The sequence below is a fragment of the Podarcis tiliguerta genome, assembly GCF_965153285.1.
Source record: "Podarcis tiliguerta genome assembly, chromosome: 9".
Classification (NCBI taxonomy): Eukaryota; Metazoa; Chordata; class Lepidosauria; order Squamata; family Lacertidae; genus Podarcis; species Podarcis tiliguerta.
The window spans coordinates 55,361,966-55,387,482 of record NC_139542.1 but is presented as its reverse complement, the minus strand read 5'-3'; the positions used below and the strand labels follow the sequence as shown (position 1 = coordinate 55,387,482).

The window sequence follows — 25,517 nt, the reverse complement described above, 5'->3', positions numbered from 1 at the left end:
TTTCGTTTTTAGCACAGTCCCCTTTTCTTCATCCAATTTCACCTTCAGACATTTACAAAACTGACCTAGGTCAAGCTTACTTGAACTTCATGCTTGAAGCCTGGAAGGATTTCCACTCATTTTCACAAGCTGTGCAGCTTATCTGGTCTGGAGATAAATCAGGGCTCCATAAGTTTTTGGTGGCCAAATTTATGCTTGCCAAAGACCCACCACCACACTGAGTTTCGGAGGCATAACAGCAGTCATAGGCAAACTCGGCCCTCCAGATGTTTTGAGACTACAATTCCCATCATCCCTGACCACTGGTCCTGTTAGCTAGGGATGATGGGAGTTGTAGTCCCAAAACATTTGGAGGGCCAAGTTTGCCTATGCCTGCATAACAGAGTACCTCCAAGGACCAGTGCAATCTGGAGATCTGGAGATTTCCTCAGCAGAAAGTAGCACAGCGGGTTGTGACAATGGCATATATGAGTTCTTCCCGCTTCCCCAAATGCACAAAGCTTGGTCTAGAGGTGGAAAGGAGAAGAGATTGACAGAGAGCAGAAAACCCGCCAATTCCACACTTTCTTTACAACAATCCTGGCAAGAAAAAAAAGAAAACAAAGCTTCAGCCTCCTTTAAATCACACTTTCAGTTAAAACTGGATGTTTTGGTGCTTTACCTTGCCCAGCTGAGGCAAAGCCTGAGAGGTTTAATTCTGCAGTGTGTACGGCAGTGCATTCCTGTCACGGTCTTTGCATGAATGGCACATACTGTCATGAGGTAAAACTATAAATATACATTGCTACCAGCCTGAACCAGCTCAACCCAGAAAATGTGACAGAATCAGCCCCCACCCCCAGTCCCAAGCTGTCCTTTACAACATCAATAACACTAACCAGGGATAGCAAACATAAACAACCAGGGAAAGGAAAAAGAGAGAGAACGAGGGAGCTTGCTAGCTTATTTTTAGTTTGCATCCTACTAACATACATCTTCCTTTTTGGGCTCCCAGAAGCCCCGATTCAGGTTTCAAGCCACTTTGTCTGGAGTACTCTAGGGGCTCCATTGCAGCTTCTTCCAAGACAAGTGGCTTAGGGACACACACCCAGGTAGTGCTTCAAAATCGGTAGAAAGTGTAATTGATACGAACGTTTGCAAAAGGAGAAGGTACTACTACTAAGGTCACCACCTTTCCTCCTGGCAAGATTCCTGAATCTTCTGCGAGCGTCAGGGCGGGCAGAGACTCAACAAGCACAGGCGCAAAATTTCACTGGCGGGAGAAGAGGCCTTCACTGAAGTCCTGCCTGTCCTGAGGCTATTAATGGCACAGGGGTTGTTCTGAACTGGGGGTGTGTGGGAGAAGAGCACATGTTATCCTTGCAGGCATCTCTCTCCCACACACAACAGTCCTGCATGGACAGCTCAGTTGGTTAGAGCATGGTGCTGACAACGGCCAGGTTGCAGGTTCGATCCCCGTATGGGACAGTTGCAAATTCATCCCTGCATGGCAGGGGGTTGGACTAGATAGTCCTCGGGGGTCCCTTCCTACTCTACAATCCTAGGATTCCAATGGACCAACGGCGGGATAGAGCATAGTGCTGACAATGCCCACGTCGCAGGTTCGATCCCCGTATGGGGCAGCTGCAAATTCATCCCTGCAGATGTTGTTGAACTACAACTCCCATCACCCCCTAGCTAGCAAGGCCAGAGCTCAGGGATGGGAGTTGTAGTCCAACAACATCTGGGGACCCACAGGTTGAGAACCTCTGGGCTAGTTGGTCCTTGGGGTCCCTTCCAACTCTACCATTCTGTTACGGCAGAATGCGATAATTAAGGAAACTTAGCAAGCTGCCCACATGCCCAAAGTGGCAGCTAATGCACACAGGCCCAACACGGCGTCGACACCACCCACCCTTCCATATCGCGACTTCTGCAGGGGCAGCGAGGAAGCGTCACGCGCCTAAAAGGAGACCCTCCCGTCCCGTCCCCTCGCGAGGAAAAGTAACCCGTTCCCACGTGCACTGGCCAAACAGACGCGTGGCTTTGCAAAAAGGTATCCCACACATACACACAGACCCTTGACGGGAAACACGCCCCCCCCCCGCAAAAAACCCCAACAATAATTCGCTTCACAATCTGCTGGCCGTGTGAAGCGCACCTCACAACAGCTCCAGCTTCCCGCCAGTTCCAGAAAAGACGCCCATAGAAGGAGGCGGTGGCGGGGGAAGGAAGAGGACCGGGAGGGCGGGGAAGGGGACTTCCACTCACTGGAGCCGGACGGCCAAGGAAGAAGAGGGCGACCGGGAGGGCGACGTCTCTGGAGAGGAGCCTGTTGCCCGCTTGCTGCTCCCCGACAAGCCGCCTCGCGAGCGGGAGTTTCCCACAGAAATAGCCCCCCCCCGTACCCCGCGGCCAGCCCCCTCCCCACTTAGAACGGCCGAAGCCCCGCCCCTCCCTCGCGTTCCCCCCCCGGGGAGCTCGGTCTGCGCTCGGGCCCGCCCAGCTCTTCCAGCCAATGGGTAGAGGAGGCGGCGGCGGCTGTGGGCAGCCCTTCGCCGCTGCTTGCAGACCGCTGGAGCCTGGGGAATGGGCGGCAGGCAGCCAAGGTGCCGTCGGAGGGATACGCCGTGCATTTCTTCCCCGTGCATTTCTTTGGAGAGGGGCGCTTTGGAGTCCGCACGCGTCATGCGCGCACATCGGGAGGAAAAAAGCAGGGGGACAGACGGACACACAATTAAACTTAATTGATTTGCTGAAGGCCTGGAGATTAATAGCGTTGCTTGAAGCTAGTTGCAAAGGCTGGGTCTGCGCGGTTGCGATCCAGATGCACGATTAAATGCTTCAGATCTCACCGTATCTCCTCAGAAGAAAGTCCTATCGGTGCCGGATTTACGTATAACCTAAACAAGCTGTAGCTTAGGGCCCCACTCTGTTGGGGAGCGCCCCAAAAATTTTAAAGGGAAAAAAACCTGGATGTACATTTCCAAAATATAAGATAGAAAACAAGTTAGAACTTAATAATTATTTCACTATTAATATATATATATATATATTGTATGTATATATATAATTAATATATATATATTGTATTTTGAACCCTGGGCTCCCAGGTTATAGTCTGATATTCTAACTACTATACCACACATCCTTCCAGAATGGCTGAAGTTTTGCTTATCTGATTATTTTACTGTAAAGTAAATCAGAGATTGACCCTATTTAAAAATGAAAACTAGATTACAAACAAGCAGTATTTCTTTTCACCCTTATATATGATACAGTGTTATTTGTATGGAGGGGGGGAAGCCTTAAGGAGAGAAGAAGCGCTATGTATTAGAAGGTTTGCAAGATATAGTCTTGATTGAGCAACCTTGCAAAGGTGCATCCAGTCTTGTAGGGAAACCAGCTTAATTATGCAGCTGCTTGGAGAGCTTTAACTCAAGCATTTGTCAGGCTTCATTCAGTATGAACCCCAAAATCTGGGATCCCTTTGAAACGGGTGCCAAAGTATTGCAGCACTTTGCAGTGAAAACCCCGTGTTTGCAGTGCCCCACTAATGGAGTAATTGATACAGCAAACCTGGGTTCATAGTTAATGCCCCAAAATGCAACGTTGTCCGATTCACTCTAAAATGGCGAAAAACTTTGGCAAAAGTTTTGAAGTGTTTTAGATACCCTTTGACCCCAGGTTTGAGTGGTTATTGCTCCATTTGTGGGACATTGCAAAATGTGAGGGTTTCGCTGCAAAATGTGGCAAAATCTTTGCAAAAGTTTGAATGCCACTTTGGAGTGAATTGTACAATGCTGGATTTTTGGTTCCCCTTTGACCCCCGAGTTTGAGTGGCTATTACTCCATTTGTGGGGCACTGCAAAACATTGTTTTTTCCCCTGCAAAACGCTGCAAAACAACTGCACATTTTGGCACCAGCTTCGAGGGGATCCCAGATTTCGGGGTTCATAGTTAATGAAGCCCATTTGTCCCCCAGTCTGCCACATATTCTATATCTGTGCATAGAAGGGTTAGCTAAAAACACACTGTCAGATCTAATTGGTCTAAAAAGCATTGCTCTAACATACTTCAAAGGGTCCTTTTGACTGTGCACAGCAACTTAGAAGGATTACAGTGCTTACCCTTTCAGTTAAAATTCTTATTGTCACGAAAGATCAGACACTAGAAGCTCTCAGGTTTAGCCTAGACTGACTTTATCCATACTATTATAATCCCTCTGATAAATGTTATACTGGATAGTGAAATCCTTTGATGTACTTCAGAGTTAACATGAGGTTTCTTTCTCATGCATTCTATGCAGCACCCAACTGTTAAAACAAAATATGCCGTGTTACTCTGCCTAAATATTTTTATTCCTCTAAATGACTTGTAATCCTGTCACTAAACTCTGCCCACATTTCCCCTTGATTTTTGTCTGTAATGATAAACATACAGTTGCCAGCAGACAGGCTGATTGGTTTACCCATCCAAACAAGAATGCAGGAAAACCATTTTGCTGGTAATAAATTATATGATTTACCTTTCACTAGTCAGCCTGCAAACCCTCTCTTACACCCCACTGCTGCAGTACCCTATTTCTCCATCCCATTTGAATCTCCCTGCTAAAGTGGTCATCAGTACTTTTTGACCGCGAGAGAATATGTGCAGTTTCTAACATCACTATACTATTTGAACTCTGGCCTTTGTCCTTCATGCTAACAGCCAGGGAGAGGGAGGGGGGTTCCACTCATTTGCTGTCTAGCACAGAACCACTTCCTTTGTTACCTTAATGGTCCATATGTAGGGGTCATAACCAAGAAGCTTGCATGGCTATTTCAGCAATTGGATCCTTGTTGGATCCAGGAATTGTAAGGGACTCTGGCATACAGCCTACTCCCCCCTTGCTAAACTCAAAACACTATTAATCATGCCAATGCACCGCAGGTGAGGGTAACTGAGGTTGAGAATTGGTGGCTTGCTTAAGGCCATCCAGTGAGTTCATGGTACTCTCTCTGTCTCCTAGACATTGCACAACATAAGCTAATTTGTGGCACTTATCCACATCCCTAAGTAGAGGGTGATATCTTGGACCGGAATGACGCAGTGGATAACCAGGGAAAACATACCTCTGCAGGGTAAAGTGTGTCTAACGCCAGCAGGCTGCATCTGTTTAGCTGGGCCTCCTCCACCCACTTCTCCACCCCTTGAGGGAAATGTTATTCAGAATCAATAATGTCTGCAAGGAGAAAATAATGTCAACCAGTACATCTCTTTTGGATAAGAAGGCAATGCCCTTTGGGGCATGCTACAAATTTATTTGGCAGAACAACAAGAGCAATTTTAAACTGGGCTGACTGAATCATAGCTACCCACTAGATAAATACAAGATTTTATTATCCAGGACAGTGTGTCCTTTAACCTTTACTGAACATACACACATACTGTGGCAAAAAAACCAACTGAACAGAGACAAAAACCAAATAGTGTGAAATAAATTATTTGTGAAAAGATCTGCTTATGGCCTGTATGTTGTCGGTTCGAAAAACCAAATAAGCACATAAAATAAATGGTTGTAGCTGCAACCTATCTCCATGCACTTTGAAGAAGTTCTGCTGTTTCTACTAGGATAACTCCTGAGTAAGCAGGTTTCAGATTGCAAGCTGTGGAAGGAGAAATCAGTTTGCACTAGATTTTATAAATAGTCACCTATGACTGCTACCTCCAGTCTACACAGACTTGGGCATGCAACAGGAGTTATTTCTATGTAAACATGCATAGACCTAGGCTGTAAATATCACAAGCCATTGAAACTTATTATAAGAAATTAACAAATGTGTATATTTTCCATTAATAATCAAGGGTAGTAGTCAACTGAGTTTTACTTAGAGTAGACCCACTGAAATTAATGAGTGTAAATTTAGTTATGTTTATTAATTTCAATGGGCTTGCTGTCAGTAAACTTTGTTGTAGACCACCCTAATAATTTCCCCACAGTATCAAGTGTTGGTGTATCTGAAATTTGGATCCCTCCCCTGAGCCCACCCTGACGTAGGTGTTTATTTTTCCCCTATTCAAAATGTACAAACCACTCCTTCCCAGAGAAAGAGAACAAGAAATGCATGGTTTATTGCAGATAGGCTTGCAATAGACTGCGTGTTTTGCAATTTAAAGTACCATACCCCTGGGAATGAAAAAAGGAGGTTTATGAGGGGGGTAGGGTAGTAGGAAAGGGACAATCATCTCGCCAGAGACAGAGCAAACAGTAGCAACACATATGTAGCACATTGAGCAATTAGGTATTTTTAAACATAGCTCGATGCAATGTCATTGCCAGTGAAGCTGCACAGACCCATCTAGGTAGAAGGTATCATTTTGTGGGTTTGTGGGTTTCAATCAATGGCTTTGTTGCTGCATCTGCTTCCTGCAATCAAACTCTGCTAGCTTTCTGCTGGTTTAGAACAGTGTTTAAGCAGGAGCTTTTCATTTGATCCAAATAGCAATGCTGTCGGAATAAATGCTTCTGTGTAGAGGGCAAATGTGGGCTGAGATGATGAAACAAAAAGTGATGATAGGTCAAAAACAGATGATGATGTACTCATATTTGCCCTCTCTCCTGCAATAGTTTATAGTTCAGTCTCCCTCAATCTTGTGCCCATCAGATATTTTAGCTGTGCTGGCTAGGGCTGATAGAAGCTGTAGTCTAGAGCAAATGTAGGACTTCAGATTGGAGATGGCAGGTCTAAAACATGAGGTTAGATATGAATAGATGCATGCTTTCACCTGAGTGTGTCTCATGTCTAAATGAGTCATTTGAATCCATCTCTTATGCAACTTCTCTCTATTTGTGACACTATATGCCCTGGATTGCCTAGGTCAGGGATGGGACCTAAGTTGGCTAGATGGTACCTTGTATGCCTCCTTTCAGCAAGTCATGCAGCCAAGCTGGTGCCAGATGTATTATTCTGCTTTCCTTTGGACCACATCAGTGTGGCTGGGTCTAGCAGTGGCAGGTCTTGTAGCTTGGGCAGCCCAGGACCTCCACACTGCCCAGGCTAGCACCCCAGGGAGGTCACTTTGTCACTGCTAACACAGCAGTTTGACTTCACCCGCAGAGGTGAGCTCGATTGTCTCTCAAGGCAGATAGATGCTAACAACAACTGTTATCCTTGCCAAAAAGATTGGCCACCATTGTTCTATTTAACTTACTGTTTCTTTACATTCAACCACATTGTTATCATTGTTGTTACTGTTGTTGTTTTGTTATTAGTATTCTATGTGTACATATATTAGATAGGCTCCCTAAAAAAAAAAAAAAAAGATGGAGGAGCACATAGATACAGAGGCCATCTTTGCAGAATCTTCCCATCTCTCCCATCTTGTACCTCTTATCTTTGGTGGGAAATTAATATGACAGTCATTGTCCATGTCAAACATTTATCCCAGCTGACAATTGAGCACATCTGTGTTGGAGAAGTCATGAGGGATTAGCAAGATCAGATCGTGACAGTTTTGTTGTTGTTGGGCTTTTTTGTTTTTTTACTATTGCAAAGAAAAGCTGAGATTTGAACGAGCGATTCCCACAGGAAAAGCTACCCATATCAGCCAAGCAGCCTTGGTGCCCTTAGAGAAGAGTGTATAAATATATAGTTTAATGCTCTTTTCAAACAAAGTTTGACATTTGTTAAGAATATCAGGAAGCGAGTTGGCCAAGTCCCGAAGGTCTATCCCAGTCAACAGAAGGTCAGAGTGAGAAACTCACTGCACTAAAAATGAAGAACCTGGTTCTTTAAGAATTATCCCCGAGGCAAGTCATCTGAATGCTGAAGATTTCTAATGGCAGTGGGAAAATGGCAACATCAGTTATCAAGATACAGTATATAATCAATCTGGCCAGCCTGGAGAGGACACCTTTCTTTTTATATCTTGCATGTTCATTGCAGCATCTGGGCTTCATGAGGCATGGGACCCATCCTGAGCCTACTCCAACTGAGGAATCACATGCCTCCTTCCCAAGGTAGTGAGCCCCACCTGGGATGTGGGTCCTTGCCTGCCTTAGCCTCCTAGAGCGTACCTCCTGCAATCCTGCAATCAGAATAATTCAACCAAAATAACCTAAACCAATGAGGTCCATGCCGTGAAGTGAATTGCTAGGGGGATTTCAACTCTCCCATCTTCTGTGCCAGCTGCCAGCCACATGCTGTGATCATGCCTCAAGATAAGATTGCCATATTTTGAAGAGCAAAAGAACAGACACATTTGCTATTTTTCCAGCCTTAAATTGAGTGTGCTCTTCCTCCTCACCTCCCCACCTCATTCTGTTATTCTTTATTCCCCCCAAAAGAAGTATTTCCCTCCCCTTTTCTTTAAAACCATTGTTTAAGTTATTGGCTTTCCCAGAGTTTTTGTGGTGATGCAGCAGCTGTACCATCCCAGAAATGGTAAATTCAGCAACAATGATGTCCATACTGGGGGAGAAATTACTTGGGAAGAGTAATGTGCATATTTCATGCTAGGTTTAGCCTTGGTCTTTCACTGATGCTTCTGCTATTGTTTTGAGTTTGTTTTAATTTATTGTTTTAAATGTAGATCATAAAAACACAGGTAAGATAGAATATATCATTATTTTTCATGTTGCAAGTAAAATTAACATCTAAGGGCTAACTTTTACAGGGCAAGTAACAGAAATAGAATACAGAGAGTATAAATTGTATAAATTGTGTCCAAACACTGTCTTTTTCTCTTTTACAGGTAAGTGGATTGCATTCAGTTCCCTTAGACCAACGTCCCAAAAAGTCAATAAAGTTAACAAAGTAGAGTTCAAACAAAGTTGGCTTCTCTGTCCTACTTAGAATGCAGAAGGGCAGATGATAGTATATATATATTATACTGAAAGCTGCCTGAGCAGGTGAACTGACTTGTATCTTTGCTGCTGTTATTAGGGACTAGAATAGTATCACAATGATCTATCTGAAGAGAGAAATACGTAGATTTATCTCCAGTATTTCTGTTGCAAATGTCAAGGAAGCCAACTTTTCAATAACAAATATACGTTATTTTAGATAGATCCTGAAAACCTGAAGTGGTTTGAGCAATATTACATATTGTGGGGAATGACTCACAGGAACTTCTTTACGGTGTTTGGAAGGCAAAGCTTCAAACAACAATAAAAATTCAAGAACTGTGAGAACTGCTTAGGGTGAAGACCCTCATACAACCATCTCAAGACACTAAGCATAGTTTTTCAGGGCTGTTGATCAAAGTCATGTATGTGACTTCCTGCCTATGGTGAGCTAACTCATGTAGAAAAGAAGGCTACTTTTAGTTTTGAAGTCTGTGTCCTGATGTCAATAGTGGAGGTGTTATGCCTCTGGTTGCTAGTTGCAGAGAAGCATGAGCAGGATACTCCCATTGCTATCTAGAAGGACTGTAGCTCATTGGCACTAGCACCTGGTTTTCACACAGAAGGTCCCAGCTGGAGTCCCTGACATCTCCAGATAGGGCTGAGAGAGACTTTTGCCTGAAACCCTGAAGAACTTTTGCCAGTTAGTGCAGACCAGGATTTCTCCCAGACTTGAGTCTCCAGCTGTTTTTGGACTACAGTTCCCATCATCCTTGACCACTTGTCCTGCTAGCTAAGGATGATGTGTGTTGTAGTCCAAAAACAGCTGGAGACCCAAGTTTGGGAAACCTGGTGTAGACAATGCTGAGCAAGATGGACCCAATGGTCTGTCTCAGAATAAGATAGCTTCCTATTGTGCTCAGGTCCTGCTTATGGAGGAAGTATTATCATTGTTCAATTGCACATACTTCCTGAGTTTCAACTCTTAGAAGAAAGGGTTTTTTCCCCCTTCCAATTATAAACCAGCAAGAATGTTCAGGCAAAGTTAAAAATAAATAAATTCCACAGCATTCTCGCTAATCTTTTCTGTCATGGAAGTTGGCAGGCCAAACAGCACATCACAGGGGAAGAAATGTGTCATGTCACAATGTTTCATTAAAAGTACATGGGAAAACCCTTCATACAGAGTCAGGATAAAAATAAAAAATGCCTTTGAGTTGGAGTGCATACTTGTATAATTTTAACTCATAACTAATTCTTGCTTTGTGTTGCCCTCTTTACTTCTGAGTGATACTGGGGAAAATAACTCTTGGAGTGTTTGCATGCATGTGATACTTCCACATGCCTATGTATGTGGAATACATACATCTCCTGGGTAATACACAAACACATGTAAATGTCTTAGTTTCCCACAAATATGTGAAACTTCACTTTCAGTATTGTCTTCTTGGAAACATCCAGTTACGAACCGCAATATGATTTCTCTCAGAACCTTTCTTCTGCAAGGAACTCTGTGTATGCTCTGATACCCGACTGCTCAAGCAGGGATCTGTCTCAAGCAATGGCCTCGGCGGTACAGTTTCTGACCCAAGGTGAAACTTCAGGTTTGGACAAACAGCAAGATGAGATAAAGGTCTGAGGTGAGGCTTGGCACCCTGGACAGCTCCAGGCAGTGATCAGCTTAGCAACTCAAGAAGAGTAGAGCTTGAATGTTGTTTTGGGAGAGGTCAACGGCACACTGAGCCTTGAATAGTTGGTACAGGTCTAGCTCTGCCTTCCATGGGAGCAACCTCGTCTATTAAAGGGGCCCAACCTGCTTTAGCAGCTGAGTCCAACAGAGCAGGGGAGATTATGGTTCAGAGCTGCGGGCTACTCCACATAACCTGTCACATCCCCCCAAAATCCCAGGATTATGACCTCTAACTCACTAAGTTAGATTCATTTCATTCATCCATTCATTCATTTTATCTACTGATGTATTTTGATATTTTATCTTTTGTTGTATATTGCCCTGGGCTCCATTTGTAGGAAGGCTGATGGATAAATGCAATAAACAAACACTGATGTCTCCAGCAGTAAATTGCCAGAAACATGGCTGTGCTCAAAAAAAGGGAGGAATCATATGTGCCTGCTTTGTTTTCCTCCCATGATACAGGTTCCATCATTATTCAGGTTGTGTGACAGGGACAGGGAGATCATGTCTGAACTAAAAGGTTTAAAGCAGTATCATACCACTTTAAGCAGCCATGGCTTCCCCCTAAGAATAATGGAAACTGTAGTTTGTTAAAGGTGCTTAGAATTGCTGGGAGACCCCTATTTCCCTCAAAAAGCTAAAATTCCCAGAGTTCCTAAGAAGAATTGATTGGAAAAAACACTCTGGGAATTGTAATTCTGTGATGGGAACAGGGGATCCCCTAACAACTCTCAGCATCCTTGACAAACTACAGTTCCCAGGATTCCTTGGTGGGAGCCATGGCTGTTTAAAGTGGTAAGATACTGTTTGGAAAGTATAGTCAGTGGCGGCCCACCCCCTCCGCCGCCGCCCCCTCTCGTACGCCCCTGAGTATAGAGCAGATGAGTTGCAATCCACCATTTTCAAATTTATTCTGCCAGGTACTCTTGATACCACTTTTTACTGATGAAATTCCACATCAAGACTGGTACGGAAGGAGATAAAACGGAAGTTTGAAACATCTAATTAGTCAAACTATAGGACATAAAGGGCTCTGCATTTCTGAAGGGATGCGAATTGTCTAAGGTGCATACCAGTGTTCTAAATTAGAAACAGTATTTGCTAACACCTTTGGTTTGACATGTATTTTTCAGCACTTCATTTCCCTTCATAGCAAAGCCATGATGCTGTGAGGCATTGCTGCTCAGCAAATCTATGTTGGGAGTGAGCTTTGCACCTAGATCAAGCTATCCTAATTTCAGTAGCTGTCTCCTTCCCACCATATCTCTGAAATGTTGGTTAACATTAAAGGAAAATGAATTGTATCTCTGCATTCAAACATGCAGGGAATGATCTGATTTCTCCCCCATCCATCTTCAACTTCCTTCAAGTGGAGTACTTTTGGGAATAAAGATTGAAATTTTCTCACTTGTTCTGTGTAAGGTTCTCTCTTTTGCCTATGATCTTTGATTAATCAGCTGTATTCTTGGAAATCTCAAGTGCTTCTCTGTATTTAGAAGATTAACACTCCTTCATCAGCCCATTTGAGTAGATGTGGCTGACAGAACTTTTAAGAAGTTAGCATGGCGATCTTAACACCAGTGGGTGATGCCAAGATAAGCAGTCCCAAACCATCTAGGAGAATCACAAGGCTTGCTGGGGTCAGCCAAGAATTATTCTAACCCTCTTACAATGACAGTCAATTTTAATTCCAAAAATGTGACATGTGGGGCCTGATTTTACCTCTTTCCCCCAGGGGTTTCTAAAATAATTCCATTTACTTAGGATTCCTGCCACTGAAGTAATTTTATTTCATTTTTAAATGTCCTGTTCATAATACTGTTACAAAAGCCCAGTGCCTGCCCCTCTCTCTGCCAAGCAGTGGCAAGAGCGTGAGGGGTAACAGGCACACATACAGGGTCTGTATCCTTTTGGATAATAGAAGACATGGCAGAGACGGTCATGCTTTAAGAAATATGGTTTCTTCACCTATTTAAACCTTCAGTCTGCATGGAGGGAGTCCAGATCTTACAGCATGGCCCACAGCATTGCAGGCAACCTTTTCTCCTTCCCTGCCAAGATGGATCTCAACCTTACTTCCTCCTCCTTCTGCCCAGAAGCCCCTGCTTCAACACTCCCCTTTTCCTGTCCCCTCAAACATAGTTACCCCAGCAACCTTTGTGACTTCTGACTCCCCAGGCCAAAGGAACCTTCTGTGGCTCATCAAGACCTTTTTGTAATGCTAACAGGCCTGCTGTTAACAGGCCTGTTCTTGAAACTACTAACATGAGTTTGACCAAACTGCGGGAGGCAGTGGAAGACAGGAATGCCTGGTGTGCTCTGGTCCATGGGGTCAGGAAGAGTCGGACATGACTAAACAACAACAACCAAGCCTGCTCTTCCCCCAGCCAGCCAGGCTGGTTGGCATAAGCCAGCACAGGAATTCCTTTGCAGCTTGCATTCTCCCTTCATACTACAAATAACCAAAATCCTAGCATTTATTAATTTCTATAACCCTACTATTAACAATGGGTTGCCATACATCCTGAATACAGAATTTGGCAGCAGTGTCTGAGCGGAAATTGGTCAAATGTCTGGAAAAATTTGACAGCCCATGTTGGCAGTGCCATTTCATTAAAATTGTTCAAAAACAGTAACAACTTTTGGCAAAACTAAAAAAAGCTCAAAAACTTTGCCAAAAAAACTTTTCCGTCCCGATTTTCACTGTTTGAAATATGGCAACCCTAAACAACATGTTTTTTAATGTAGCATTTCAATCTGCTTACATATGGTGCCTGAATATATCAAACAATGGTGTCAGGTATGCCTCCCCAGGGAGAGCATTCCACAAATGGGAAGCTACCACTGAAAAGGCCTGTTTTTGTGTTGCCACTCACCGGGATTCCCGGGGATGAGGCACATAAAGAAAGGCTTGATTGCAGGATCCGCTTCATTCCTATGAGGAGAAGCAGTCCTTGAGGTACTGGGGTTATGAGATGCTTAAGTCTTTATTGGTAAAAAACAGCACTCTAAATTGGTCCAGGAAACTAACTGGTAGTTGATTAACTTATTTAATACCAGTGTGGCATAGTGGTTAGAGTTTCGGACTAGGACCTGGAAGCCCAGGTTTCAAATCTCTGGGTGATCCTAGACCAGTCACTGCCTCTATGGGCAGGGTATAAATATTTATTATTATTATTATTGGTTACCTCACAGTGCTGTTGTGGGAATTAAATGAGGAGGGCAAGAACAATGTACACCACCATGAGCTCCTTGTGGAAAAAGGTGGGCTATAAATGCAATAAGAAAGTAGATAAATACTGAGAAATAGTTCTCACTCTCTAGCACTTTGCCAATCATATTTAAAGTTGGGAATGCTCTTTTTCTTTTTTACCCCATCCTTTCTTCTAGAGCACAGGGTGGCAATCAATCATTAAAACAATAATCTAAAATACGTCAGAAATAAATATTATTCCAGTATAATAAAATACTGCAGAATACGACTGCAGAGTAATTTGCTAAAGGGCCACGTACACCTAGCACAAACAATTAAGAATCAATGATTGCCATAAAATTCCCATTTGCTCTGGAATCTTGTCAAATGCAACAATATTATTAATTTAGCCAAACATAATGACAGTTTTCTGTCACAGAGATAGGAACAGTTTTCCATTTTGGTGCCAACTGGTTTCCTTCATCTCACTTTCTTTTTCTTTTAACCATGGTGAAAACAGCAATGAATAATTCTGAAAGTGCATGTTAAATGTTAAACACCGTGTAGCAGAGTTAAAGGTTGCACGTTTTGAGAAAAACTGACCTACATGAAATGAAAAAAAAACATCTTACCTCGGGATCAACGTATCATGTGCCACTTCTAGGTAGACCCAACTAGTGGAAAAGTTTTTGTACTCAAGTCAAGTGCACCATGACAAAGAAACATCAAAGAAACATGATCTACAAAGTCACATTTCTTGGAAGCTGCTGAGCTCGAGCCTGGAAACAGATCCAATAAAGGAAGCATATCAGTCATTTGACTCTTAGGCTAGTCGCTACCTTTCAGCCACATTACAGGGCTGTTGTGGACAAAATGTGTGTGTGTGAGGAAACCATCTACGATGTCTTAAAGAAAGGGCAGGATAAACATAAAATTTTTTATCTTAGATCCACCTTATGGCCTTCATCTTAAAGAATGCCTACACTAAAAATCTATGGTTAGTATTCAACTAAGTTTTACTCAGCAAAGGCCTACTGAAATTAATGAACATGACTAAGTTAGGGCCGTTAATTTCAATGGATCTACTTTGAGTAAAACTTAATTGACTACTGCTCCATATTACATAATTTTGCATTGGTGGAACTGCCATAGCTTCCCAAGAAGTATCTTGAAAAAGCATTGTCCCATCTGTGTTTATTCAGAAGTGAGTCCTGCTGTGTTCAGTGGGGCTCATTATTCCCTACTAAATATGTTTAGAACCACAGCCTCAGACTGCAACAACAGCAAAATCAATTTTCATTAAATGCTAGAGAGAGTTTAAAAGGTCACCTAAAAGTAGTGAGGATGTGGGCCTGCTTAACTGAAAAGAAAAGAGAGTTCTAAAGCTGAAACTTCACAACTAAGATGCTGCTGCTCGGTATTGTCACTTATTTATTTTGATCGACTGACTGATTGTATTTCTAGACTACTCTTCATCCCTTAGAATCCAAGGCAAATCCAAAGTACTACGGGTTGACAGTGGCACGTTACTTGTGGGCACCCTGAGCAGGGTTTCTAAAGAAGATCTGAATTGCTGGGCAGGCAAATATGAGAGGTCTCAAGTACCATCGGTTCCAGATGTTTAGGTCTTAAAATATGGGTTAGGAAACCTGTGGCCTTCCAGATGCTGTTGGTTTCCAGCTACCATCAGCTCCCCTCAACATAGCCAATGGTACACGATTATAGGAGTTAGTCCAACAACATCTGGAAAGCTGGAATTTCTGGTAGCAGAGCAGTCAGGATGAATGCTTTGTACCTAAGACAAGTGTCCTGCACTTGTCCTCTTGCACACTTCCCCTGCAGAGCTCTGGCATGTTGCCTTTTAGTCCTCTGGAACACTTGGCAGCTCTGAGGGATATTGGAAAAAAAAAAAAAAAAAGCCAGGCCAGTAGTCATGTTGAACTGACAGCTAGTTAACTCCTTTTACTATTAAACAAGTGTCATGCGTTCAGCGTTGTCACGTTGCAATTTGTGCAACAATTGTTCAGCAGTTATAAGGTTTGGAAATAATTAAAAGGGCAACTTTTCATTAGCTTGCTTTTTTATGAAGTCATATGTTTTCCAGGAGAATCAGGGTGAAATACTAAAGGATTAAATTGTTGTTGTTAATATTTATTCACTGCCAGCAGTGTGACTTAAAGTTCCATATGCAAGCTCCCTGTCTCCAATGAGTTTACCATTACAATCAAAGGACAACAACAGGAAAGCAGCAGAGGGAGGAGAGGGAGACAAAAGTGTAACTATAATTCATAATATAGAAAAATCTCATTTGGAGCACTATTGAACAATTTATTAAAAGTTAGTAATTTTGGGAAATGTCTTAAAACATGAAGTAGTTTCAGACACTTTTTTGAACTGTTAATTGACTCTGCAGATTAAAGTTATGTTTTATGGAAGAGTGAAAGCAAATTCAGCTCCATGTGCTTATAGTTTGGTTACACTTGTAGATTAGGATTTAAAGGGATAAACCATAAACAAAATGGAATCTTTGGGTTTTGAGGAGGGATTAGCTACAGTACGTAGTTTCATACTAATACCACAAAAGTATAAGTTCTAGTGTTAGAATAAACCACTTTGTGGTTGCAAGAAATCCTTGCTTCATAGGCAGAAACTGCTATGTCAACAATCCTATGTAGCTGCAGTTCTTAGAATTGCCATGGCTTTTTATAAAAATTGCAGCTGGATTAATTGTGCTTCCATTTAAATCAAAGGGGATTATGTGGAAAAGTTTTTTATTTGAACTAATTGAAAAACATAAAAAATGTGCTAAACTGCGGAACTATGAAAACTGAAAATGGCAGATTATCAACCAGCTATATTGATAGTGATGTTCGCATCGGTTATGGTTAACTGTAGTGAAAACGCAAACGAAAGAGCACCACTTCCAATGACAGAGGAAATGTTTTCTGCATTGTTTTCGTGCCTTTAGATTACCCTACCCCCTGCAGAAAAAAACCCCTGACTAGTTCATTACATAAAAACAACATGAGATACTGGGACGTATTGAAACTGCTGCATGTAGCAAATTTTAACACATACGCACCGTTCTTTCCCCTTTGTACACTTCAGACACCTGCAGTTGCGCTTCGAGAGATCTGAAATAACACATAGACAGCAATCTTAGGAATTTACTTGTAACGACTATCGGTAACACAGAAGAGGAGGTGGTTTTCACAGGGGCAGCTTGTTAACATGCAGTCAAGAGAAAAGCTGCTCCTTTTGCATCTGGTCACCCTAAAAGAAGCAGGATTCTTAACTTTTGTTCCAGCCTGGGTTATGGGGGGCAGTAAAAATCAATAAAAACCTGAGGTTCTGCCCTCCCTCCAAACAAAAATCCTGGTTATGCTCATGGCCTGGGTTTTGGTGCCCCTTTTCGACAACTATTTGGCAGGCTGCAACTTAACAGGTGAAGCTCTTCCTTCGAGAGAGCAGATTTAAGATGTGGTTGCCAAATATAAAATGGAAGACTGGTACAAAGAGGTGTGGGATATAGCTATTGATGATAAACTGGCATGCTATTAAGATGGGGAATATGTGGGAAAGGTGATTTTGAGGAGACATGGAAAGTATTTGTAGAATGCTTTTAAAAAAATATTTCGTTTTTCAGATTTTGAAATTGACAATTGTCAAGCGACCAAATGTATTTGCAGGATTTGTCAAAACGGAAAGGGGTAAAACCATGGCAAAAAAGGCGCTGAAATTTTTGGCAGGTTGGATAGTTAGGATGGAAGGGGTTGGGGGGGTGAGGCGCGCATTATTTATTTATTTATCATTATTACTTTGTAATAATAATAATAATAATAATAATAATAATAGATACAGCCGCTCGCGTTTCTGAAGAAGAAACAGGCCACAATGAGTTGTGGGAAAACGTTTCACCAAACGGAGGCCTTTCCTTCACGGCCTTCCGAGAACAACGAGGGCAGCACCTGACGGGAGGCGCTTGTGCTCTGGTTGGAGATGGGGGCCAACGGGAACCCGGCAGCCTCTAGGGCCTGGTGGCCTCCCTCCAGCCGGGAAGCCTCGGGCTCCTGTGCGCCTCGGAAGCCGAAACGAGCGGCATGGCAGCCGCTGCAGGAGGCGGAGCCAAGCGCTGACCTGGCGGCATCGGAAACAGAGGCACCTTCTCTGGGAACCGCTTTCCAGCCATCCCTTCCCCCCTCCCAGTTTCCCTCTGTGTTGAGGTAACGACGCTTAAGTCTTCATAGGGCCCTGTGACCCCCTCGGCTGTTGCGAGGCGTGTTGTGTGAGAGAGAAACCCCAGGGATCCTGTCGCCATGGAGCACATCCGAATGCCCAAGGTGAGTACCGGGTAGAGAGAGAGAGAGAGATGGATGCTCGCCTTTTGCATCCTTGAAAGCGGCCTTTATTTCTCCCTTGTGTGGGCGAGGCTGGGGTGCATTTACACACACACACCTCCCATAAAACAAAAAAAGTGATTTATTTATCTTTGAAAAAAAACCTATTTCATCCTTTCCTGGCTTTTCATAATTTTTAATGCCATCGGCTGTTTAAAGTAGACCTTGTATTAGGCTCAGAATATTCACCGGTTTGTTCAGAATATGCTTTTTTTAATTCGTCCATAATGCAGCAACCATCCCTGAAAGCAGGGGGGAAGGTGTCCCCTCCTTTTTCATTCTGCTTTTTTTCACTTTTTTGAAATTAAACTGGAGGCCTCTGCCTGGCCGCGTCTGCTGACAGGGGTTGTGGTGGTGGTGGAAGAGAATGTACCCTATTGATCTTCTCCAGGCAGGTGAAAAATAGGATTGCAGAACACACGAAAAGGGCTCAGAATATGATGTAGTTTCTCTACAGGAATGAGATCAAGGTAGCGTTGAAACGTAAGAGAATGCTGAAGTTAAATGAATTCCTTTTGGCTGAATGGATGTGGAATGATCTATGGCGCTGAAGGGCTGTTTTGCAATTTATTATTATTAGCCATCGACTCAAAATAATGGCTTCTTGTTCTTTGGTCTTACATCACTAGGCCTCTGACTCCCAGACGGGAAGTGGGATATTTGATCCTGCTTAAAAAAACCCGAAACACTGATCCTGTATTTTTACTTCTTTTTGTATCTTAAACAAAAAAGGTTTCATTTATCGCATTTATTCCAATACTTCTGAGAAACAAGAGTTATGTGCCTATAGCTAGTCAACACAGTCTTGAGAGCACTCAGAAAATGGAGGATTTTGTTCTTTTTTCAAAGTGATTATGAATGGGAAACAGCATTGATATAGTCATTTTAGACAGGGTTGTGCGTGCTGGCAGGTGTGGGCTGGTTGGGCAAGCACACAATTTTCTGTTTTCTGTTTATTTTGTCAACCAAAGTCCCTCGACTTTCATTTAAGAAATCAAGTTTCTAGCTCCTGAGGTTTGTTTAGAAAAGCTTGGCAATAGTCCCACTCATGTTATCTTCCACTTTATTCTTCCTTTCTTGCCAAAAATTCCAGTGACTACTATGAATCCAGGAACACCCTCAGGCTATGTAACTGCTACTTCAGAGGGAGGAACTAATTCCTGGACCTGAGAGTCACTAACCCACAAGGCCTTTATCGTGCCAGGATTCAATTTCAGTTTATTAATCCTCATCCAACCGCCACTGCATGGAAACACCACTCCAGGTGCACCACACCTGCCCCGGTTGTTACAGAGAAATAGAGTTAGGTGTCATCCGCATATTTGTGAAACATTGCTGCAATGCATCCAAGGCCCCATTCCTTATTTTTTGAATCACGTCACTTACTTCTTTTACTGGTTGGTTGGCTGACAGGCATGATTTCGGAAGCATTTTCCCTCTGGTACCCAAGGAAGCAGTGCTGCAACAGGATGCTTGCAACAGGGACAAGAAGTCTAAAACACATTTTGCCCAGATATCTGTGTTGCCGGTGGCAACTATGAAAGACTACCAACCTGGATCAGGACCATTGTGGACCAAAGGGTTAACACTCCCACACCATGCTATAGATCAAATCTAGATCAGGTTTCCCCACAGTTGTTATTTACTCTGTGTTTGTGTGTGTGTGTGTGTGTGTGTGAGAGAGAGAGAGAGAGAGAGAGAGAGAGAGAGAGAGAAATAATAATGCCTCAGCCTCCTTTTCTACTGCTTCATGTTGTTGATGTTGTAGATCAGCTCTCCAAAAAACATAGGACATTGGAAAATAGGGAGTAGTCCTATACGGAATGGGTCCATTAAGCACGATATTGTCTTTTATGACTAGCAGCAGTTCTCCAAAGTTTAACAAAGAGGTCCTTCTGAGCCCTATCTAGAGATGCTGAGACTTGAACCTGCGACCCTCTGCATTCAAAGCATGTGTTCTACCACTGAGCTACAGCTTTTCCCTGGTCCTGCAACTTTACTTGTAAGAAACAAGTATTGATTGTAAATGATTATGAGCCATTAGTGTGGTTTAGAAAGAACATCCTCTGGGAAGCTGCTAAAAACTGAAATATCTAATGAGTGAAATAATCTTCTGTTAACAGGCTTCACCATAAATGGCAGCAAAAGGGGATGGGGGATGAAACCAGATCCCCACCTGATTTGAAAATGCTTTGTGCTAACTTAAAGGGCGGGGAACCAATGGTGCTAAAGATCAGATTGATACCAAAGATATGAAGAAGACATTGCACTTAGATCACAATTTTTTTTTCAGGCACATAACGCGTGTGGTTCCTTCCATTTATATCATTGTAGCTATATATTGGCAGCAGAGCAATTTAAGTTAATTTCCACTGAACATGCCAAATGAGTCCCTAGCGTCTGTGTTGTAATAATAGCACCAGGCATTCATTTGATGTTGTATCTGTTTGTTTAATGCAGCATTCTGGGTGGTCCAAGTTGTCCTCAAGTTCTAGTTTTTCCATGTTACTGAGTCCTTTTTCTGTTTTGCTGAAAGTATTTAGGTTATTTTTGGGGGAAACGACATTTGTATCACAAATATTCAGGCCTTCGATGATCTTTTTTCTTTTCTTTTCATTTCCCACTTGAATGGGCTGAGATTAGCTCAACCTGTGGGTCTTCATGGGCTACTTAGTGCAATATGAATTCGGGACTGACTCTAAAGTTCCCGTCAAAGCTCATCAGGCTGCTATGAAGCATGTAACGTGTAGAGCTGACATGAGCATAACTTTGCTGAGAACAATATTACATGAAGAAAGTTAGATCTTGGATTTATGTACATAGTAAAGCATCCTGTGAGAGATGCTTCACACATTACATTTTTTGTAGATACACTTTACAATATGTTGCTCAAGCAGCAACATTCATTCATTGGGTGTCTAGCATAAAAGGTAAAGGTACCCCTGCCCGTACGGGCCAGTCTTGACAGACTCTAGGGTTGTGCGCCCATCTCACTCAAAGAGGCCAAGGGCCAGCGCTGTCCGAAGACACTTCCGGGTCACGTGGCCAGCGTGACATCGCTGCTCTGGCGAGCCAGAGCCGCACACGGAAACGCCGTTTACCTTCCCGCTAGTAAGCGGTCCCTATTTATCTACTTGCACCCAGGGGTGCTTTCGAACTGCTAGGTTGGCAGGCGCTGGGACCGAACAGCGGGAGCGCACCCCGCCGCGGGGATTCGAACCGCTGACCTTTCGATCGGCAAGCCCTAGGCACTGAGGCTTTAACCCACAGCGCCACCCGCGTCCCATACCCTTCATCAATTAATGATCCCGGGGCAGGATTGAACAACCCCCCCCCACTAAAAATGTAATAATAAAATTTACATGCAGCTCATGAAACAGCAGATAATAATATATAATAGCACAATATGGTACACATACAACAGACTGATTTATGACTCTCCACATGAGGTCAACTCCCTACAAAACGCTAATAACTATTTAACTAGTGCCTAAAAGTGAATGTTGTAGCACCATTCATTTATTAAAGGGGAGTGCCAGAAGTGAGATGCCATAACAGAGAAAGCCCTGTCTAATGTCACCACACAGTGAGTTTCCTTTAACACTAGTCCAATGAGAAGGGCCAGTTAGTACATGGGCAGTATAGGAAGATTTCAGCTTACTGAGCTGCTCTGAATCCTGACAGCTTGTAGTTGCCACTTCAGTTTAAAAAAATAAAAGTAATTAAACTTTGTCCTCTGACTATCAAACCAACAAGTTATTCTGCACTATATTGTTGATTCATGTTGGGAAACGAAATCAATATGCTCTTCTGTTGTGCCAGTTCCAGGCCAGCCAGTTTTGTGATGTGAAAATACAGTAAACTAATCCATGGTTATATGAAGATGTTAATATAATTCTGGTGTCAGCTTCCTTATGTAAAAGTTAGACATGACACAAATATTTTACAGTGGTACCTCAGGTTACATACGCTTCAGGTTACAGACTCCACTAACCCAGAAATAGTGCTTCAGGTTAAGAACTTTGCTTCAGGATGAGAACAGAAATTGTGCTCCAGCGGCGCAGCAGCAGCAGGAGGCCCCATTAGCTAAAGTGGTGCTTCAGGTTAAGTAGTTTCAGGTTAAGTACGGACCTCCGGAACGAATTAAGTACTTAACCCGAAGTACCACTGTATTTTCTTTCCAAAGGGATGTCCGAGTCTCATGTCTTGACAAGTTCATTAATCGGTATAACGTTCTCGTGTATTTATTTTAAAATAAACAGCTGGCTACTTATGCCTCTATGTGTGTGAGCATTGTTGCATCCTTGCTCAGTGGTACAGTACATGTTTTGCATTCTAAAGGTCCCAGGATGAATCCCTGTCATTTAGGTAGGGTTGTTGGGAATTGCACTGAAACCCTGGAGATGTGCTGGCAGTGTGTCTGTAAATGAAACTAGGATCCCATACATTTAAAGAAGGGATAGCTCAGTTGGTAGAGCATGAGACTCTTAATCTCAGGGTTGTGGGTTTGAGCCCAGTTTTGGGCAAAAAAAGTTCCTGCATTGCAGGGGATTGGACTAGATGACCCTTGTGGTCCCTTTGAACTCTACAATTCTTTGATTCTGTGATTTTAGGCATTTTGCCACTTTAAATAGTCATGGCTTCCCCAAAGGATTCATGGCAAATTGTAGTTTGTTAAGTGTGTAGAACTGTGGGAATTGTAGGTCTGTGACGAGAATAGGGATATCCTAAAAGCTCTGGGGACCCTTAATGAAATACAGGTGCCAGGATTGTTTGAGGGAAGCCAGGGCTCTTTAAAGTGGTGTAATACTGCTTTCAGTGTATGGTACAGATGACGTTTAATAAGCTAGAAGGATATATGGTTTGACTTGATAGGAGGCAGTTTCCTGAGTGTGTTCCTAAACTGTTCATTAAAAGCACAGGGATTTCAATCAATTGTTATCGCACACTTTCCAGTGCATATCACCATCACTTTCCTTATTGCAAAAAGACTGATTTGGAGGGTGTCAGGTGAAGCACGTTTGTTGCACAAGAGTGCTGAATCGTCTTTAATTGCATAACCTGAACTTGCTGATAGGTGATAGAATCCCTCCTGAAAATTCGTGAAAGCGTTCCATATTTTTATGTCGATGACCTGGTCAATGGGGTAGAAGTGGAAGGATCATTAGGCGCAAGTGATCATGCTCTTCTGAAGTTTACTATACAACGGAAAGGAGCAGCCAAGCATACTAGGACTCAATTTCTTGACTTTAAGAAAGCCGACTTCATAAAACTTAGGGAAGTGCTGGGTGAGATCCCATGGACAGTAATACTAAAAGGAAAGGGAGTTCATGATGGCTGGGAGTTTGTTAAGAGGGAGATAGTAAAAGCACAACTTCAGGCAATACCAATGAGACGGAAACATGGAAGGTGCCTAAAGAAGCCAGGGTGGCTATCTAAAGAACTTTTAACTGAGTTAAGATTAAAAAAGGATGTGTACAAAAAATGGAAAAGGGGGGAAACCACCAAAGAGGAATTCAAACAAATAGCCAGCACGTGTAGACACAAAGTCAGAAAAGCTAAAGCACAGAATGAACTCAGGCTTGCTAGAGAGGTTAAAAGCAACAAAAAAGGCTTCTATGGGTATGTTCGTAGCAAAAGGAAGAACAAAGAAACAGTGGGGTCACTCAGAGGAGAAGATGGTGAAATGCAAACAGGGGACACAGAAAGGGCTGAACTCCTCAATGCCTTCTTTGCCTCAGTCTTCTCCAATAAAGAAAACAATGCCCGACCTGAAGAATTTGGAGGAAATGATTCAGCAGAGGAAACACAGCCCAGAATAACTAAGGAGATAGTACAAGAATACTTGGCTAGTTTAGATGTATTCAAGTCTCCAGGGCCAGATGAACTGCATCCAAGAGTATTAAAAGAACTGGCAGATGTGATCTCAGAACCACTGGCAGTCATCTTTGAGAGTTCCTGGAGAACAGGCGAAGTCCCAGCAGACTGGAGGAGGGCAAATGTTGTCCCTATTTTCAAAAAGGGGAAAAGAGAGGACCCAAATAATTACCGCCCAGTCAGTCTAACATCAATACCAGGGAAGATTCTGGAGCAGATCATTAAGCAAACAATCTGTGAGCACCTAGAAAGGAATGCTGTGATCACCAATAGTCAGCATGGATTTCTGAAAAATAAGTCATGTCAGACTAACCTGATCTCATTTTTTGACAGAATTACAAGCCTAGTAGATGAAGGGAACGCAGTGGATGTAGTCTACCTTGATTTCAGCAAGGCATTTGACAAGGTGCCCCATGATATTCTTGTAAAGAAGCTGGTAAAATGCGGTCTTGACTATGCTACCACTCAGTGGATTTGTAACTGGCTGACTGACCGGACCCAAAGGGTGCTCATCAATGGTTCCTCTTCATCCTGGAGAAGAGTGACTAGTGGGGTGCCACAGGGTTCTGTCTTGGGCCCGGTCTTATTCAACATCTTTATCAACGACTTGGAGGATGGACTCAAGGGCATCCTGATCAAATTTGCAGATGACACCAAACTGGGAGGGGTGGCTAACACCCCAGAAGACAGGATCACACTTCAAAACGACCTTGACAGATTAGAGAACTGGGCCAAAACAAACAAGATGAATTTTAACAGGGAGAAATGTAAAGTATTGCACTTGGGCAAAAAAAATGAGAGGCACAAATACAAGATGGGTGACACCTGGCTTGAGAGCAGTACATGTGAAAAGGATCTAGGAGTCTTGGTTGACCACAAACTTAACATGAGCCAACAGTGTGACGCGGCAGCTAAAAAAGCCAATGCAATTCTGGGCTGCATCAATAGGAGTATAGCATCTAGATCAAGGGAAGTTATAGTGCCACTGTATTCTGCTCTGGTCAGACCTCACCTGGAGTACTGTGTCCAGTTCTGGGCACCACAGTTCAAGAAGGACACTGACAAACTAGAACGTGTACAGAGGAGGGCAACCAAAATGGTCAAAGGCCTGGAAACAATGCCTTATGAGGATCGGCTAAGGGAGCTGGGCATGTTTAGCCTGGAGAAGAGGAGGTTAAGGGGTGATATGATAGCCATGTTCAAATATATAAAAGGATGTCACATAGAGGAGGGAGAAAGGTTGTTTTCTGCTGCTCCAGAGAAGCGGACACGGAGCAATGGATACAAACTACAAGAAAGAAGATTCCACCTAAACATTAGGAAGAACTTCCTGACAGTAAGAGCTGTTCGACAGTGGAATTTGCTGCCAAGGAGTGTGGTGGAGTCTCCTTCTTTGGAGGTCTTTAAGCAGAGGCTTGACAACCATATGTCAGGAGTGCTCTGATGGTGTTTCCTGCTTGGCAGGGGGTTGGACTCGATGACCCTTGTGGTCTCTTCCAACTCTATGATTCTATGATTCTATGATTCTATGAAAACAGTGACAGTGTGGAA

The 25,517-nt window shown here is 43.0% G+C and overlaps 2 protein-coding genes and 2 long non-coding RNA genes across 11 annotated transcripts in view; 2 read left to right on the top strand and 2 right to left on the bottom strand.

The window, feature by feature from the left end:
- The window catches only part of SLC7A2 (solute carrier family 7 member 2), a 50,066-nt gene extending 47,573 nt beyond the window's left edge, over positions 1-2,493 (bottom strand). Inside the window, exon 1 of one of the 4 annotated variants that reach the window (XM_083458227.1) lies at positions 2,141-2,493. The gene's annotated coding sequence lies outside the window, so the exon portion shown is untranslated. The remainder of the gene's footprint in view (positions 1-2,140) is intronic. The other 3 variants (XM_083458225.1, XM_083458230.1, XM_083458224.1) reach the window with 3 other exon arrangements.
- A 3,522-nt stretch (positions 2,494-6,015) lies between these two features.
- LOC310657392 lies at positions 6,016-10,864 on the top strand. The gene is made up of 2 exons (XR_014501736.1): positions 6,016-6,718; positions 7,908-10,864. It is a non-coding gene; the product is annotated as an uncharacterized lncRNA (long non-coding RNA).
- On the bottom strand, positions 7,712-17,646 carry LOC310685727. Of its 3 annotated transcripts, none has more exons than XR_014515439.1 (4): positions 17,552-17,646; positions 16,775-16,826; positions 14,325-14,471; positions 7,712-7,730 (listed from the first exon to the last, which is right to left on the bottom strand). It is a non-coding gene; the product is annotated as an uncharacterized lncRNA (long non-coding RNA). The 3 variants fall into 3 exon arrangements; XR_014515440.1 differs by lacking the exon at positions 7,712-7,730 and adding an exon at positions 7,754-8,934; XR_014515441.1 differs by lacking the exon at positions 7,712-7,730 and adding an exon at positions 13,691-14,224.
- A 35-nt stretch (positions 17,647-17,681) lies between these two features.
- Positions 17,682-25,517, top strand: part of MTMR7 (myotubularin related protein 7) — a 40,934-nt gene continuing 33,098 nt past the window's right edge. Inside the window, exon 1 of one of the 3 annotated variants that reach the window (XM_083458232.1) lies at positions 17,682-18,032. In XM_083458232.1, coding sequence (XP_083314358.1) covers positions 18,009-18,032 — 24 coding nt within the window. In that variant the 5' untranslated portion in view covers positions 17,682-18,008. Of the gene's footprint in view, positions 18,033-18,430; positions 18,560-25,517 lie in introns of those variants that run through there. The other 2 variants (XM_083458231.1, XM_083458233.1) reach the window with 2 other exon arrangements.